General features: G+C 35.0%; 2 protein-coding genes and 2 long non-coding RNA genes across 5 annotated transcripts; all 4 read left to right on the plus strand.

The window, feature by feature from the left end:
• Positions 1–4,943: 4,943 nt before the first annotated feature.
• On the plus strand, positions 4,944–7,658 carry LOC125195522 (receptor-like protein EIX2). The gene has a single exon (XM_048093661.1). The coding sequence runs from the start codon at positions 4,944–4,946 to the stop codon at positions 7,656–7,658; it is 2,715 nt and encodes a 904-aa protein (XP_047949618.1).
• Positions 7,659–13,558: 5,900 nt separating this feature from the next.
• LOC125193854 lies at positions 13,559–15,547 on the plus strand. Of its 2 annotated transcripts, XR_007171649.1 has the most exons (4): positions 13,559–13,736; positions 13,814–13,885; positions 14,780–14,843; positions 15,323–15,547. It is a non-coding gene; the product is annotated as an uncharacterized LOC125193854 (long non-coding RNA). The 2 variants fall into 2 exon arrangements; XR_007171650.1 differs by lacking the exon at positions 14,780–14,843.
• Positions 15,548–16,188: 641 nt separating this feature from the next.
• LOC125195523 (receptor-like protein EIX2) lies at positions 16,189–17,835 on the plus strand. The gene is made up of 4 exons (XM_048093662.1): positions 16,189–16,193; positions 16,307–17,567; positions 17,651–17,698; positions 17,779–17,835. The coding sequence occupies exons 1-4, from the start codon at positions 16,189–16,191 to the stop codon at positions 17,833–17,835; spliced, it is 1,371 nt and encodes a 456-aa protein (XP_047949619.1).
• Positions 17,836–18,129: 294 nt separating this feature from the next.
• On the plus strand, positions 18,130–19,039 carry LOC125191926. The gene is made up of 2 exons (XR_007171276.1): positions 18,130–18,751; positions 18,892–19,039. It is a non-coding gene; the product is annotated as an uncharacterized LOC125191926 (long non-coding RNA).
• The last annotated feature ends 351 nt before the right edge of the window (positions 19,040–19,390 follow it).

Genomic DNA, 19,390 nt, shown 5'->3' on the forward strand with positions numbered 1-19,390 from the left:
ATTTCTAAGTTATTGTAATTTTAATTTTTTAGTGTTTTTACTTTCCTTTGTAAACTATATGTTGGTATGTATTTGTTTTTTTCTAGACATGGATGTTTGTGTTTTTGTACTTTCACTCACTCTGTTTTCATAGTAGGAAAATGCTATGCTTATGCAATATTTTTCTCTAAACTATAAATAGCCAACAATATATACCCTGGGTGTTTAAGAAATTGGACTTTCTTAATAATTTTTCTTTTACTAGTCGAGTCTAACAAAAAAAAATTAATTCTTCATTTTACTAATGAGAAAATCATGTATAATTTTTAAATTCTACCAACATATTGAATTTGTTAATCATGGTCAAACAAAAAATATTTAAAAAATTTGGTTTTGAAAATAAAAAACACGTTACTCCCAATGTGTTATGTATTTTGAATAACAAAATTAATGTAGTAATGAATAATAATTAAAATGTCAAACGTAATGGGCCTAAACTGATATTGTTGAAACAAAGTCCACCAAGGGAGGTTGATCAACTTTAGCTGGGCTTAAAATGGGCCGAAAATTAATGTCACTATCTTTTAATCGTTTTTATTTCGACAATTTTAGTATAACTAGAATTCACTAACTAAACTGACACAAATTGGGTGACTTATATCACTGAATTATTGGGTGAAATTAGAGGAGGAGTGTTTTACTTTTGTCACTACCTTGGAGCAGGAATATAGAAGTGATATCTTTGGGGAGCGAGGTAAAGAATCTCTCCGGTGGTTACTTTCCATGTTGGCTTGGAAAATTCTAAATCACCTTTCAATCATCAGGTATTTTACTTGGTGCTGTACATGGTGTTGTGGAGTGCTTATTCAGAAGGTACACTGAAAATGGGATGAGTGAAGATCTTGCTTATAAGAACACAGTTGAGAGCATTACAGGGACAATATCAAAGTCCATATCAACAAAGGTTAGTCAAAGGGTTAATTTTTTTTTCTGAATCTTCGTTGCCATTAAATATTTTTGGCTCAAGACATATTGACATTACTGTTACAGGGTATGCGGTCTAAAATGCCTTAGATGCACAAGGCAAAAAGGACTTTGAGCAGTGAGATCAGGAGTGTTGTCTTGGCTGGCCGTCGATTTTATGAACGTCTTCCAGTGATTCATGTTGATGAGACCAGTTGCCTTTCATATCTCTCTAACGAATAATTATCTCTCTGCTTTTCTCCTTCAGGAAAAGGAAGGCCTCCGTGTCCTCCCTATGGGTAAAATTGACCAGACACGGATGTGGAAAGTTGGCGAGTGTGTGAGAGCTCAGCGCCCAGCAGGTGATTTGGGACCTCTTTATCCTTTCACAGCCGGAGTCTTTGTGGCACTCATGATGGCCCAGGTGTGTTCTTCGTTTCTCACCTCATATTCATTTCTCTAGTGTGAGGTCTTGAGAAAAAAGATTCAAATTTGCAGTGTGTTGTAACATTTTGCTTTTGGAAAACACAGATTGAGATCTTGAGGAAGGAGCACTCCTACCCTGAGATCATAAACGAGAGTGTGATGTTGCTGAATTTAAGGCCGGTATTGACAGGAACGATGTTGCTGATCAGTCACTTAAAGCAACATGGACGAAGAAGACGAAGGCTTGGACGCCCCAAGATTTCTCACCACACCTTCGACACCCAAGTAATTCCCTTGAATCCCATCAAAGCCGTCAAAAAAATCCATATTCTTGAAATAATTTGCTGATTAATTGTTAGAGCATGGAGTACAATTCTTTGAGATGAAGTATTTTGCAATCACACTTGCTTTGGCTTCCATTTCTTGAAATTGAAGGGAGAGAAGATATATGGCTCTTGGTGTTACTTATTTGTAGTAGATAATGTTATTAATTAATTAATTTATGTGTGTGTGCTGTGATTATTTATGTGGGAGATATGGATTAATAGCCTGCAATTTACCTAACCATATAGTTAATCGTACTTATGTGTAAACAGAGAATTGAAATTACTATATAAGTCTCACAAGCCTCTCCTCCTATCACCAATTGGTTTTAGGGTAGAACCTGGTGGATTTTTATCTAGAAGGTTACTACCTCTGTCCCTGAAAATTTGATACATATTACCATTTTGATCCGTCCCTAAAAATTTGATACACTTCACTTTTACCATTTTCGGCAATGGACCTCATATTCTACTAACTTATTCCTACTCACATTTTATTATAAAACTAATACTTTAAAAGTAGGACTCATATCCCACCAACTTTTTCAACTCACTTTCCATTACATTTCTTAAAACCCGTCAAAGTGTAGCAAATTTTGGGGGACGGAGGTAGTATTTGTTTGTTCATAATCTGTGTTACAATGAATGTCCACTATCAATATGGAAGATATTATAATATCACAAACTTATGTATGCATTGATAGCTTAGATGAAGTGTTTAATCAATGTCAAAGTGATTTATGAAACATATTTGTTTATTCAAATTGGGGCCCAGATGCTGGCTCCGCTTTTGGTTAAATTATTTAATTAATTTTATTTTGTTAAAAGCATTTTAGATCTATTGTCAAGTTTTGTTATTTACACTGTCGTAAGAAGTTGCTTTTCCATGTACTTTTCCAAAGATTGTCATTTCTCTTCCCTAGCTTATGTTTAAATGGACTTAGTGTCTGTATTCCTTGATTAGGTAGATACTCTTGAATTGTGTAGTGTGTACTCTACATGTTCATGGGCGAAACCGAGTATACATCGTACGAAATTCACCCCTTCCTATCATACGAAGCCATGATTTACAAACACACTTGCAAACTTTGATCTACGCAAAGTTGTTTTGTTTTAGTCGTGTTGTCGATTTATTTATGAATAAACTCTAACAAATGAGATTTTATATATGTAGTTTCGCATTTTGCATTCATTTGCAATCTAATTTTAGTTGCATTACACAATGAATAGCTGCTTTGTTTTATGTTCAATAGATGCCGGGAGAAGCAGAAGAAAGAAAGCTGACTGCTGATGGAAGAGAACGTCAGGTCCTAATATCTCCAACTCTTTTGAAGAGTTTTTGGCTGATTATATTGACAAAAAGGTACTACCTCCATCTCTGAAAAATAGAAACTTTTGAAATGATACGGTTTTAATGCATAATTGATCAAATATGAGAGAAGAATTGGTAAAGTAAGAGAGATAAAGAGAAAAAGCAAATAGAGTTAGCGGATTGTGGGGTCCACTTCCTAAAATAAAAAGGTTTTATTGTTAAGAGACTGCTCAAAATAGAATCGTAAATACAGTATAGTTATAGTCGATTGCAAATAGTTTTAAATGTTCTATACTACTCCCTCCGTCCCGGCTAAGATGACACATTGCTTAGCCGGCACAAGATTTTAGGAGTTATTGGTTAAAGTGTTTAATTGGAGAGAGAGAAGATGGGTGTAGGTATTAAAGTAGAGAGATGAAGATAGATGAATATTTTAATAGGAGTGAGAAAAAATGGTTGAGTGTATTAATTGAAGAGAGAAAGTTAACAAAAAAGGAAATGTGTCATCTTAACTAGGACAAACTAAAAAGGAAAATGTGTCATCTTAAGCGGGACAGAGGGAGTAGTAAGATAGTGTCCACTTTGGACATAGTCTTCACTATTTTATATAATCATAGTATGTATGATTATATATTGCGTGCAACTTTACTAATTATTTCTTGACATGGGATGTGGTTTGCACCTCAGCATGTTTGATGTTTTAAAATTGATTCGAGTACAATAAAGCTAAAATTGATTGATGATATTTAAACTTGTTTATATAAGTTGATACTGAATTGAAGGTAATGGAAACCGGAAATTGGATATGGTGTGCGGAGGGAGAAGAGAAAGAGGCCGGTAAGAAGGGGTTCGCGGAGATCCTGAAACAGATGGAGTCGGAGCTTGGCGATAAACCCTTTTTTGGCAGCAACAGCTTCGGGTTTTTGGATGTGGCTTTGATCACATATTCCCCATGGTTTCAGACCTACGAAACATGCGGAAACTTCAGCATCCAACAAGACTATCCCAAACTGAATGTATGGGTAAAGAGGTGTTTGGAGATAGAGAGTGTGTCTAAATCGTTGGCAGATCCCGACAAAGTTTACAACTACTATTTGACCCTTAAGAAAAAGCGTGATGTTTAAATTTCTATTCGTTTATCAATAAAAAAAAGGGACTAGCATTCACTAGTCTTGTGTCAATCATGATGTATTTTCCATGGGAAAATAGTTAATATATTGTTGTACAGGGGTGTGATCAATTGCTAACTTTCTTACGTTGCTAATTTGCTAACTCATCAACGCAATGTATTTACTTTAAGCCTTTCCCGTTGATAAATGTGATATGTCACGTCTCTATAATAACTTATCTTATTATCATGAACAAGCAAATTTAAACACGCAAACTATGATAGTAATATGCATTAATCCCACAAAGATCTGGTCATTGATGAGATTCCCACATTTTGTTACCTTGAAGTACTTTCCATGAAACCATATACTATGATTTAACATTGTATAGTGTGTTTTGGTTGAATCAGTCAAACTCCTCATGACCTTTTTTACTATTGAATTTATGAATTGCTACATTTTACCTTGTAATTATTGAAGAATTTCTCTCATTAATTAGTACTGAAGTCATTTATACGAAACCATAATAACATTATGTAGTGGGTTTGGTAACGCTCCATGTAACTGAAGATATATTGGGAAAATGGCTTTTAATTCTTAAGACTTAGACTCAAATCTTTGGTGGTCACTTTAACATTTGCTTTCTCTTTCACTTCATCTTTCTCTACGAAAACAACCAAAATATGCACAGATTCATGAGAGTTGACTCCAGTCTATGGTGATCACCTTTTCCAATTGTTTACTATGTATACCTATTTAAAGCGTTGGAGTTGATACAATGGAGTATCCCACAAATGCAATTCGTTTCCATACATCACTAAAGAGCTCACTATGATTTCTCAAAATATAAAAGCAGTAAAATTTGTTGTTGTTGTTGTTGTTCTTTCTAGTGTGTTTGTTTCAGGAGATGCAGCAGTGAGATGCATAGAGAGTGAGAGAGAAGCTCTCCTAACATTCAAGAATGGCCTCATCGATAACTATACTTTTGGTGTTCTCTCGTTGTGGCAAAGCAATGAATGCTGCGAGTGGTATGGTATTAAGTGCAGCAACATCACTGGCCATGTCACCACCCTCCAGCTTCGTGGTTTTGAATTCCATGAATTGCAAGGTGAGCTTCGTTCTTCGTTGGTGGAGTTGCATCATTTAAATTCTCTTGACCTTAGAGGAATTGATTTTAGAGGCATTCGGATCCCAGAATTCATTGGTTCCATGAAACAATTACAACACTTGTCTCTTAGCAGTTGTAACTTTTCTGGAAGCATTTCTCCTCAGTTAGGAAACCTTACCGACCTACGCTCACTTTGCCTTAGTGAGAATGATTTTGGAGGAACTCCGATCCCAGAATTCATTGGTTCAATGAAACAATTACAACAATTGTCTCTTATGGATTGTTACCTTACTGGTACAATTCCAACTCAGTTAGGGAACCTTACCAATCTACACACACTTGATCTCTCCTGGAACTCTCTGTCTTCTATATCTCTTTTGCTGAATGGTTCTGTATGGGAATCAATCAAAATATTGGACTTGTCTTATAATAATCTCAGTGGATCAATCCCAGGCCTAAGAGCATTTCCTTCATTGACAGAACTGAGCCTTTCCAGAAACAACTTTACAGGCTCCATTCCTATAAGTATTTGCCAACTCTCCAAGCTTCAATTTCTATATCTTTCTTATAATTCTTTGGAAGGTTCAGTTCCTCCAAGCATTGGCCAACTATCTAAGCTTCAAATTCTAGATCTTTCTTATAATTCTTTGGAAGGTTCAGTTCCTCCAAGCATTGGCCAACTATCTAAGCTTCAAATTCTAGATCTTTCTTATAATTCTTTGGAAGGTTCAGTTCCCCCAAGTATTGGCCAACTCTCCGAGCTTCAAAGTCTATATCTTTCTTATAATTCTATGGAAGGTATCATCTCTGAATCCCACTTCATCAAGCTTGATAAGTTAAAAACACTAGATTTATCCTTCAATTCATTATTGATGTTGGATTTTGCCCCTGACTGGAGTCCTCCTTTTCAATTGGGTAATATATATTTAGCCGGGTGCAATGTGGGCCCATTTCCCAAATGGATTCAAACTCAGATGAATTTGCCATACCTTGATCTCGGTGGTGCCAATATAAAAGATGAAGTGCCAAGATGGTTGTCAAATTTGTCATCTTCATTAGAGTACTTGTATCTCTCCAACAATCAAATAAGTGGTACAATTCCGAACCTCTCATCCATGTCATTTCAATATATGGATCTTAGTTACAATCAATTCTCAGGTCATATACCACCATTTCCTGTCAATGCCTCTATTATTGTATTGAGTGGAAATATGCTCTCCGGTTCAATTTCATCTATTTGCAAAACTCGCCAAGAGAGCCTTCGCTACCTCGACCTCTCCAATAATCACTTGGAAGGGGAGGTTCCCAGCTGCTGGGAGAAAATGCCCAACTTGTACATCCTTAATTTGTCTAACAATAGTTTTTCTGGTGAAATTCCTCTCACTTTGGGCTATTTACATGATCTCACTATGCTACAAATGCATGGTAATAATTTATCTGGTGACTTGCCTAGTAGTTTAAGACTTTGCCAGGGATTGGCATTAATTGATGTTGGAGGGAACAAGTTAAAAGGAGAGATCCCCACTTGGATTGGCCAGTTGTATGGAATGCTCTTTCTAAACCTTCGGGGAAATAAATTATATGGAAGTATTCCTCCCGAGATATGCGATCTTACTTATATTCAAGTTCTAGATTTGTCCCTAAACAATCTATCTTGGATAATACCCGATTGCTTCAATAATTTTAGTGTCTTGTCGGGTGAGGATGAGCTCTTAAGTGCGCGTCAGTATGAAAATATTTTTGGTAAAACATTTCTGAGCTATCGGACCACCATATTTGGATCTGGATATTCATCATTTCAATGGAAAGGTAAGGAATATGAGTATTGGGATAATCTCGCGCTTCTCAAACTCATTGATTTTTCGAGCAATAGATTGAGCGGAAACATTCCTAAATCATTTTCCACAATGAGGGGATTAAGATCCTTGAATCTATCAGGAAATAGTTTAACAGGATATATAATTCCTGATATTGGTAATATGGAGGTGCTAGATTCTCTTGATCTATCGCATAACCAACTCTCTGGTAAGATACCTACAAGTTTAGGTGAGATAAACACTCTCAGTTTTCTTGATTTGTCGAACAACAGTTTGTCTGGAAAAATTCCAACCAGTACTCAACTTCAAAGCTTCAGTGCATTGTCTTATGCCGAGAATGATGGACTTTGTGGCGACCCTCTGCCAGTGTGCCCGGAAGATAGCTTGAGGCCATCCACCACTGATCCAAGAGAAAACATGAATGAGAACGACGGCAACATCTTCCCATTTATGCAAGAAGTTGGGATATCAATGGGCTTTGGTTTTATCTTTGGATTTTGGGGAGTTATTGGTTCATTCATTTTGAAGAAATCGTGGAGAATTGCATTCTTCAACTTGTTGGATGCTGCTGGAGATTGGTTCTACGTTAGGATTGTTGTGTTTGTATCCAAATGGAGATGAAGCTGAAACGCAGGTAATGTGAGTTTCATTTATTCAAATTTGTTATATTCACATTACTTCTGAAATAGTGCAATCAAATATCATTTTGAAGAATTACTATAATGTCCTCATTTTTTCAGCGGTGAAACTGCACGCTCTAGAGTTGAATCAAGGTGCACAAAGTCATGGCTAGTGATCTTTCTATGTTAATGTAATTTGAATTATTTTCTTCTCATTTATGTAAGGGTCTACGTAATTTTACTATGTTTTCAGTCTTTTTACCTTCATTTGTAACCTTATGTTGATGTGTCTTTGTTTCAAATAAATTTAGTTCTTGTTTCAAATAAATTTAGTTATACACAAACAGCATGTACTTAAACTTTCCCAATAATCATATAAAGCAAGTAGAATCATCCTATTTTTATATATTGATTTTATAATAAAATGTGAGTGGAATGAGTGAGTGGAATGTAAAGTCCACTTACTATTATATATATATATATATATATATATATATATATTAAAAATAAAATGAGATATTTATTGGCGGACGGATGAAAAAGAAAAAATGACACATATAATGAAAGACATAAAAGAACACAATAATCAAGAACTAACCTTGTTTACAAAAAAGCAAAGCGCAACTAAAAAAAAGTGAGATATTCTATTGAACTCAGATTGCTTATTCTACTTTTGAATTTGAAAAAAAGAATTGTTTATCTATGTTTTGAAAAAAATATGTTTCCCAAAATGATACTAATTCATAAAACAACAAACAATCCGAGGGTGGTAAAATTCAGCTGGGCTAAAGATGGGCCATATATTGGGCCTCAGAAGTATACATGGGCTTTCTACATATAAACGTGCAAATTACCATAAATTAGTTTAGCCACTTTTAATTTTCTAGTATATTTTTAAATCATTTACTCATCTCTTACTTTATTCACTTTCTATTCTTTTTTCTACTTTTTCTTCTAACTTACCTTTTTTTATTTATCTTCTTAACACACTAAATAATATTTTCTTAAACTCTGTATCTAAAAGTTTCACTTCATGTATTTTTGTGATCCATTTCCCAAGAATTTACCCAATTTGTAGGTGATTGATCTAATATTTTTGTGAAGTAGATTTTCTATTGTGTCAATAATGGCAACCCAACAACAAATAAAGAAACTAAGATGAACAAAGAAGGAAATAACATTGGATAGGGTGGAAATTGGGATACATAGTCATTGATGAAGCAAGCTAAGGCACTTACAACATAACTAACATGCATCCATGGCTAGATCTTCAAGGGAACCACAAACCTCAAAGCATACCTCTACTTGGTCCATGCTTGAACTAGCAATTGATGGAAACCCCATGCTTGAACTAGCAATTGATGGATTCAAGCAACCTAAATCTAGGAATTGGATAGAAACCCTCTCCAAGAGGAAACAAAGCTCTCAAGCATCTAATTTCATCAAAATCTAAAGAAAAGAAATGACATCAAGAGGTATTTATACTATGGGTCCAAAAATAGAAGGTTGGCCCACAAAATCTAAAAATTCGGCATAATCGCCCGGTCGGGCGTTTTTCACATGCCAAAATGCCCGGCCTGGGCGTTTTCTCTGTCCTCGGGCGTTTTGCACAATAAAAACGCCCGGCCGGGCGTTTTTCCCGAAGCTCCCGGCCTTCTCTGCGCGACTTCCGTAAAACCGCCATAACTCCCTCATTCGGACTCCGATTGGGATGTGCAAGATACCCACGCGAAGCCGTTTCCAAGACGAAGACAATGGTGGCAGTTTCATAGCTTTCGGATATCATCTCAATAGGACGGTTTTCGGTTGAATCCAGCTATAGTTGAAATCCTTGACGCACGGCCTCCATGATCGTATCATCCTCCCCTTCTTGGAAAGGATTTGTCCTCAAATCCGAGCCTTCTCTATTCATCGCACCCTCGGGAGGCCCTCTAGCTTTATTGGATCCTTGGAACGTCTTCTCTTTCATCCTTGGGCCCCAATCAACCCATGGTTCACGCCGAAGGGAGGACCCTTGACGTCGAGCACCCGTGGTCATATCACTTCTTAACACACTAAATAATATTTTCTTAAACTCTGTATCTAAAAGTTTCGCTTCAACTATGAGCTAGGGAACGGAATGAGTATTGTTCTGTATTGGCTTGGCCGCATATATATTTTTCCTTGTATTTTTTGCAATTATTGAAGTTATTTCTCCATTTAGTGATGAAGAGTTATCAGCAATCCGGTGTCTTGCCATGTCATATAGAAAATTTATATAAAAAAATGAAATAGTATTATAGTAGTCTCCATCGACCCATGGTCTCAATTCCTATTTATTACAACCAACAATGAGATTAATTGGTGGATAAATATTTGTTTAAAATTATACTTAATATTTTTTTACATTATATTAAAAACTTATAAAAATTATAGCAAAATTCATAATTTTCATCCTGTATAAATAGACTGTATCTGCTTTAGAAAATCTCATCTTTCCACATAATTTGTTGTTTTTATAAATCTTATTGTGCAATAATAAATATTTCTATCATATTACATTTTGAATACTACATATGATTCGGCCACATATGTTTTTTGTCATATTTTGAAATGATTGAATAATAATTTTTTATCTTCATTTATTAATTTGAAGAAAACCATGAACTAAAATTATGTAGTGTCATGTGCATGTAGGTAACCAGTATTTGAAATGCTAGGCATAGTTTTCCAAGTGAAACGTGTTTTGTCATTTCTTAGTGTGAAAGTGAGAATTTGTAATGTGAAGCATGTCTTGGGCTATTTAAACCCACCAACTTGATATTTGTCATTATTCTTATTGTAGTTTTCAAATTACCTTCAATTATTGAAAGTTGTGAATTTGCAATTGATTGCAAATTTTCTTGGAATGACTATATCGAGAATTGGAAGAGGGAGATGACATTCCAATTGAGATGCTTACATCGTAGCATATGTTAACGTTGGGATCTTGATTTGAAGTATAAATAAAACTTCTTAGTACTTTCTCTATTCCAAGATAAGTGAACACAAACTTTTCGGCACGAGATTTAAATAAATGGAGTTTTGTTAGTAAAGTGGAAAGTGAATAAAGTAAGAGAGTCAATAGAGTAGAGAGAAAAAGAAAAAGAGAGAATACCAAAAAAGGAAATAGCTCTCATTTATCTTGGTCGTCCCAAAAACAAATGTGAGTCGCTTATCTTGGGACGGAGAGAGTATAACTTAATTTTGGGAAAAGATGATATGTCATATTTCGACACATTATGTCACCATTTCAACGTAGTGAAATTTCGAAAATAAAACATGGATACAAGTTAAAAGAATTTGGGATATAATTCTTACATTGGCATATTCATATCATTGTATTGGCATTTTTAATATAATGTGTTAATTTGTTATCAAAGTTATCACATTAAGCTAGTTATCATTTTATTAAACCATGTGATTAGATGCACTTATTTCTTGAAAAATATCCCTATACTTATTTTAAAATAAAAAAAATAGCTCAACTATGAGAAAATGGAGGGAGCAATAAAATAAATGGTTCATTCGATGCACGGCGGATCCAGGTGGGGTCGCCTGGGGTCGGCCGACCCCACCAACCCCTCCGGAGTGCCGCTGGAGCACTTCTTTGATCGGCCCTTCGACCCCGCGACGCCCGTGCCTCCGACCCTGTTCCACGTAGAGAGAGCTGACAAGGCTGAGCAAGAAATGAGAAATTGAGGCAGCGGCAACGGCAAATGAAGAGAGGGATTAGATATGCTGTTCAGTTTTTGGCTTTTTGCTTTCAAGAAGAAAGAAATGGTATGGTGGGGGAGGAGAGAGAGATCGAGATCCAATAATCGAGAATTCAAACACTACTTTCTATATTTACTATATTTACATATTTAAATTAGCTTAGCTGGCAATAAGAAAAATTGATACATATCCTATTTAATATAGTGTCATATCTTGATTATTTCTAATTTTAAAATGAAGTTTCAAATTTTATTGCGTTATTTTTATTACTCCAAATAAGCCTAAGTAAAATTTGTTGATAATGATTTTAGCAAATTTATTATAATATCTCTAGATTTTTCTAAATTTAGTTCTATAATTTAACATTTCAACCATATTATTCACATCATAATTATTTTTAAATTTTATTTAAACTATTTAAATTATACTCTTTTATGTCAAGGAAAAAGTTGTTGACGTATTAATTGGAGAGAGAAAGTTTCCAATAAGAAAATGTGTCATCTTAATTGGGACAAACTAAAAAGGAAAACGTGTTATCTTAAGGTGGGCGGAAGGAGTATTTTTATAAAACAAATATTTATTTTAATATTATTTTTATTATTTATTTTGACCCCACGATATTTAACTCGTGGATCCGCCATTGCTTCAGGAAACAACCCCTTAACAAGGAGATAAGAATCGTAAATTAACTGCAAGCTTCAGCTTATTCCTTTCGCTTTTTAGTGATTTTCTCTAAATATCTTTAATTTCCTACCAAAAATCAATTTTTTTCATTTCAAATAAAATGGATCAAATCGTGGCAAACGTTCATTTCATATTGTTAATTTCAGAGGAGCTTAATAACTCTATTTGCTAATGTTTTCTAGGTTGTAATTTACATATTTGTCGTTTTAATAGCAATAATATTCCCCCTCTCAGATAATGATTGCCACACAGACATCTACTATTTGCGTAGTGCTTGTAGGGCCAAATTTTGAAATTATATATATATGCAATTTATAAAATCGATATCGTTAATGTAGAATGCCGGTTATATTGGAAATTTAATACTTCATCCGTTTCGTCATAGTTGAGTCATTTTATCATTTCAGGAAGTTTCTTTATACTTGAGTCATTTTTATATTTGGTAACTTTTTTCTCTTTCTTACTTTATTCTCTCTACTTTATTCTCTCTACTTTATTTACTTTATACTTTATTATCTCAACCTTTTCCTCTCTCTTACTTTTTTATCTATTTATTTAACACACCCAACATTCATTTATAAAACTCCGTACCGAAAAGTTCTGCCTCAACTATAGCGAAACGGAGGGAGTATTAAAATAGTTAAACAACACATTACTCGTAGATATTATTTTATTAACAACTTATATATCATTACACTATATTAATAATAATATGAAGCTCATTCGTCACTAGCATTATTTATACTATCATTTATCCCTTTATTCTTTGCTTTAACAATTATACATTAAAACTCGTATTGAACTAAATATTTATACTTTCCAGGTTAATCTTTAATCTTGTACTCTATTTTGTATTTATTCCACTGTCTCTCAAAATAGTTTACTTTTCCTTTTAAAGTCTGTTTCCTGAGATTCCACTTTCATATTGGATAATTACATTATCAAAGAATAAAGTACGGGGTATAACATTTCCAATAGAAACTACTTCTTCCGTTTCATACTAGTGGAAGCATTTCTTTTCAACATGATAATTTAAAAAAAAGTTTGTAATGTATTAAATAAAAGATAATAAAATAGGAGAGGGGAAAAAGTAGAGAAAATAAAGTAAAAGAGAGGAAAAAATAAGTGAAAAGAAATATGTTGTATTACTCCACTACTATGGTGTAACACCCCAATTTTTATTTGTTCTTTAAGACGTCATTTGTTCTTTTAAACCCAAACTCTTTATACGTTTGAGGGAACTTGATTTACGGCCAATGAAAAAGATGCGAATGGAAACAGATATGCGACATAGACGTTGGAAAATAGAATTTGCTTTTTGGGCCAAACAATTATTGTTTCGTAGCCCAATTGTTTATACGAATTGAAGTCATTTGATAAATCAAAATAAATTCTTTGGAGCCCAAACTTAACTCAAAATTCTTCCACTCTCAAAACCCACGGTCCACACTACTTCACTATATCTCCATCACCACAAAAATCTCAACCGCCATCTGAATCAGTTTCTATCAATGCAGATTTTATATCTATATACTCCGTCTTCTACTCCTCAGTCACATTCTTCTCCATTTATTCAAAATCTGAGAAAAGAAGTTTAGAGAAAATCGTGAGTTATTCAAGAAGCTTCCTGCAATTGCAAATTTGTATTATCCAATAAAAGGTATAGCCATTCAATTCAATTCAATGAAACTTATCGCTGGGTATTGATTCCATAGCACAATTTTCTCGATATCATAGTTTGAAGGAGAAACGAGAGAGATTTGTTTTCAAGTCCTCGTGCTGCTAGCAATTTCTTTCTGCCAATTAAAGGTATATCCTCTGTTATTTATGAATCTTCCATGTTTTATCCCATGGCATATTCATTCACGGTAGTTTCATCATAAGCATGGGAACAAATTAAAAATCCTTCCTTTCGCTTCCTTAAGATTAAAGTTTTAATCTTTTCACTCTCAGTGCTTGAAAACAAAATTTAAATTGGTCAATTAGAATTTAACAAAAGTTAAGAATGGGAAAGGGGAGAGAGAGCTTACTCGTTGTAAGAAACGGATCTGCCGACGGAAGAGCTGGTAGTTGCTGGATTGCAATGCGTTGGCGGAGACGGCCAGTAGCAGCGACGCTGCCCGACGGAGCGCTGGCCGTCTGGAGCGGCGGCGAGGCAGTTCCAACTCGGTTGAACGGCGGCTGCCGTGAACTCGGCAGTGGTGAACGGAAACAACAAATGGTGAGAGAGAGAAAGTTTGTGCGTTGTTTTGGAATCGGTAGTTTTTGTTTTGGGACTTTAAAATTAGGAGATAGGAATCAGGATTTAGTCCTCTACAATTTGGGAATGAGTTTGATCTTTTTGAATTTTGAAGAGAGTATATACGTGTATTGGTTGGGAGTATAGTACGTATTTCTTTTTTTTTTTTTTTTTATTTTATATGATTTGTTTGGGCAAGTGAATTGTTTGCTAATTACTATTGGATTTTGTTTGGGCCAATTTAATAGTACTTGTTTAGTTTGGGGTTTTTATTAATTATTTTGGGCAGTTTACTTGGCAATGAATTAAATCAGAAAAATATGAGAACGTTATATATTTCTGTGTGTTTTCTATATGAAAGAACGAAGAATGATTTGAACACACGCACGTAGGATGCATGCATCGCTTTAAATTAATTTGTATTGCAAAGTCTAATTTTTTGTATACCATGTTATTTCGAAAAGGGTGATCTTTTGTACGTCGTTTGATGTTGGAATGGAGAGGTGATTGAGGAGTTAAGCTTGTGAGGTGGGCTTTTTTTTTAAAATAAGGACTATGTCCTAAGCATGTTATTTTTGAAATGATGGAAGATATGTTTGTCATGCCATATTTTCTTTTTGTGATGCTGTGGGACCTATCTGAAGTGGCTTTTGCCATGTATGGTTAACGAATTCGGGTCTGACTAGGGAGTGAGTCCCTACTCAGGCTGGTGTACACCCAGTAGATCGTGTGCTATCTCTTTGAGTTGGCCGGTCTAGTGACTTGGAATGTGGCCACATTCCTTGTCATGTAGTTCAGATATGGTATGGTGATGTTGATGATGTTGAGGTTGATGGTGATGATGATGTTGGTGAAATGTTTTAGTGACTCGGGCCCTTTCAAAGTTAAAACCTCGAGGTCACTCGTTAATGGCATGATAAATAATTTTTATAAAAATGTTTTCAGCATGAGTCCACTGAGTGCATCAAGTACTCAGCCCTGCATTTGTTTTAAAAAAAAATGTGCAGGTTGAGCTGTGACGAGCGCGGTGGGTGTTGAGCAGAACTGGTGAAGATTTGTGTTTGCTGTTGAATGTTCTGAATATATTATGTCTTCATACATAGTATTATTCTTCTCTCGAATGCTTCCGCTGAATGTTGTTTCTTTCGAAATCTTGTATTGTGGAGATAATATTTATTTGAGTTGTTGATTATTGAAATACTCTGATTTGAGCTATTCCCATTTATATTTAAGCTTTGGTCAAGTTTTCGTTGTTTTCCCCTTTCTTTCCCGCTTCTTCAACCCTCCCCTGGTTGCGATTCACCGTGTTTTCTATCCTTAGAAAATGCGGGCGTGACATATGGGACGTACCAAAATGAAATAAATGACTCCACTACTATGAAACGGAGGGTGTATAATACATACGGTGATTATCGTGAAAAACTGTGTCGGCTACAAAAGAACCCCCGATATATTTATGCATTTATCCTTACATTACAAATATAATTATTTAATGATCTTAAATAATTTTTATACATAAATTTATGGTAAAATTATGGAGACTATAAAAATGAATAAATGGAGAATGAATATATTTATATCATATAGATGAAGAATATGTATATAAATGGAAACAATAAGCATAATAAATTGGTGATCTGCCATCTGCCCGTATAAATTAAAAAAAAAAAGAAAAGACTTTTAATTCGTGAGAGTTGCCTCCAGTCTTTTGTGATCACTTTTTCTAATTGCTTTACTATCTGTCTTTTTCGTTGATTTCGAACCCAATTCTTACGCTACATTACACTGTCTAATCATGCATTATGTCCAAATATTTTTTAGAAATTGTATCAATTTTATGTTTACCTCTATTTAAAGCGTTGGAGTTGATACAATGGAGTATCCCACAAATACAATTCATTTCCATCCATCACAAAAGAGACTATGATTTCTAAAAAAATAATAGCAATCAAATTTGTTTTTGTTGTTCTTTCCTGTTTGTTTGTTTCAAGAGATGCAAAAGCAAAAGTGAGATGCATAGAGAGTGAGAGGGAAGCTCTTCTAACCTTCAAGAATGGCCTCATCGATAAGAATGGTATTCTCTCTTCTTGGCAAAGTGACGAATGCTGCAAATGGCACGGTGTTGAGTGCAACAACACCACTGGCCATGTTATCACCCTCCAGATTGATGGTGTGGTTGATATGGATTATGTTGGTGAATTGCAAGGTGAGGTTCGTTCTTCATTGCTTGAGTTGCATCATTTAAACTATCTTGACCTTACTCAGATCAATTTTGGAGGCGTTCTAATCCCAGAATTCATTGGTTCCATGAAACAATTACAACACTTGTATCTTAATAGTTGTAACTTTTCTAGGACTATTCCTCCCCAGTTAGGGAACCTTACCAACCTACGAACACTTGACCTCAGTTGGAATGATTTTGGAGGCATTCCAATCCCAGAATTCATTGGCTCCATGAAACAATTACAACACTTGTATCTTAATGGTTGTAACTTTTCTAGGAGCATTCCTTCTCAGTTAAGGAACCTTACCAACCTACGCGCACTCTATATCTCGCAAAATTCTTTGAGTTCCATATCTCCTTTTGTGTTTGGTTCCATATTTGGATCACTTGAAACATTGCACTTGTCTGATAATCAATTCACTGGTTTAATGCCAAGCCTGAGAGTGTTTCCTTCATTAATAAAACTGGACCTTTCAAAAAATAACTTTACAGGCACTGTTCCTCTAAGTATTGGCCAACTCTCCAAGCTTCAACTTCTAGATCTTTCTCATAATTCTTTGGAAGGTTTAGTTCCTCCAAGTATTGGCCAACTCTCCGAGCTTCAACATCTAGATCTTTCTCATAATTCTTTGGAAGGTTTAGTCTCTGAATCCCACTTCTCTAAGCTTTATAAGCTGAAGTCACTAGATCTATCATTCAATCCATTATTGATGTTGGATACTTCCCTTAATTGGAGTCCTCCATTTCAGTTGAAGTATATATATTTAGTCAGGTGCAATGTGGGCCAATTTCCAAAATGGATTCAAACTCAGATGAACTTGTCTTACCTTGATCTCAGTGGTGCCAATATAACAGATGAAGCCCCAATATGGTTGTGGAATATGTCTTCTTCATTACATTACTTATATCTTTCCCAGAATCAAATAAGTGGTGCAGTTCCAAATATCTCATCCATGTCCATTTGGTTTATGGATCTTAGTTACAATCAATTCTCGGGTCATATACCACCATTTCCTGTCAATGCACCTGTTATTTCACTAAGTGGAAATATGTTCTCCGGATCAATACTCCTCTGGAGAGTCTTAACTACCTTGACCTCTCCAATAATCAGTTGAACGGGGAGGTTCCCAACTGCTGGGAGAAAATGTTCGACTTGGAGGTTTGCCATTTCTTAGCACACTACGAATGCATGATAATAATTTATCGGGTGAATTGCCTAACAGTTTGAGATTTTCCCAGAGTTTAAGTGTCATTGACGTTGAAGGAAACAAGCTGACAGGAGAGATCCCCATTTAGATTGGCCAGCTGTATGAATTGTTCTTTCTAAACCTTCGTGGAAATAGATTGCATGGAAGTATTCCTCCCGAAATATGCAATCTTACTCATATTCAAGTTCTGGATTTGTCTATAAATAATCTATCTTGGATAATTCCTGATTGCTTCAATAATTTCACTGTCTTGTCGAGTGAGGATGTGCCATTAGATGCTCATCAATCTGAATTTCGTTTTGGTTCAATAATAATTGTTGACTTACGGCCCATATATTTTGCACCTCATATTGAGCGCCATGGATCATCATTACATTGGAAAGGTAAGGAACATGAGTATTGGGAAAATATCAGGTTTCTCAAACTCATTGATTTTTCGAGCAATAGATTGACCGGAAACATTCCCAAATCATTTTCCACTATGAGAGGATTGATATCCTTGAATTTGTCAAGAAATAGTTTGACCGGGCATATAATTCCAGATATTGGTAATATGCATATGCTAGATTCTCTTGATCTATCTCATAACCAACTCTTAGGCAAGATACCTACAAGTTTGGCGGAAATACACACTCTTGGTTTTCTTGATCTGTCGAACAACAATTTGTCCGGAAAAATCCCAACGGGTACTCAACTGCAGGGCTTCAATGCATCGTCTTACGCTGATAATGATGGACTATGTGGCGACCCTCTGCCAAACTGCCCCACCAATAATCCATGGGAAAACATGAATGAGAAAGATGGCAACAACTTCTCATTTATGCAAGAAGTTGGCATATCAATGGGCTTTGGTTTTATCTTTGGATTTTGGGGAGTTATTGGTTCATTCATACTGAAGAAGTCATGGAGAATTGCATTCTTCAACTTCTTTGATGCTGCTGGAGATTGGTTCTACGTTAGGATTGTTGTGTTCGTATCCAAATGGAGATGAAGATGAAATGCAGGTAATGTTTTCTTGCGCTTAAATAAAGTTTCCGTCTAATTTTTGCAAATAACATAAAATTTACTCCAACTTTCACATTACTTTTACAATATTACAATCGAGATTTGATCATTGGATTCATAACATCCCCATTTTTTTCAGCGGTGAAAGTTGAAACTGCGCGCATTGGTGTTCAATTAAGGTGAACGAAGCTCAGGACCGGTGATCTTTCCAAGTTATTGTAGTAATTTTGTTGTTTTTATCATCTCTTTTTGTGTGAATTGTGTCAATCTTATTTCACCTTATTTCAGTTATTTTTCCTTTGGTTTGTTAACTTTATTTTGGTGTGTATTTGTTTTCTTCTATAAATGAATGTTTGTGTTTTTATAATTTTAGCACTTTGTTTGCATAGTAGGAAAATGCTATGCATATGCGCTATAATTAGTGTTTAGTATAAGTCTAATATAGAGTTTCTGATAAATAAATAAACAACATTTTGAAATATCCGTGCCAATCCACATGCTACCACTACTAAATTTAATTAATTTGAGTGTAAAAGAAAAGTCAATCGAACCTAAATATAGCATGGGCCAAAATCATGTTAAGCAATAAAACCATGGGCCAATTTGGTTGCTTTAATAAATCAGCCCAATACGTTATT

Source organism: Salvia hispanica, chromosome 6, assembly GCF_023119035.1.
Source record: "Salvia hispanica cultivar TCC Black 2014 chromosome 6, UniMelb_Shisp_WGS_1.0, whole genome shotgun sequence".
NCBI lineage: Eukaryota > Viridiplantae > Streptophyta > Magnoliopsida > Lamiales > Lamiaceae > Salvia > Salvia hispanica.

Coding starts and splice junctions, on each gene's coding strand:
- LOC125195523 (XM_048093662.1), top strand. Junction 17,568..17,650: donor CATTTCCTGTCAATGCACCT/GTTATTTCACTA, acceptor TCCAATAATCAG/TTGAACGGGGAGGTTCCCAA. Junction 17,699..17,778: donor AGAAAATGTTCGACTTGGAG/GTTTGCCATTTC, acceptor AGATTTTCCCAG/AGTTTAAGTGTCATTGACGT.
- LOC125195522 (XM_048093661.1), top strand. CDS start 4,944: ATGATTTCTCAAAATATAAAAGCAGTAAAATTTGTTGTTGTTGTTGTT.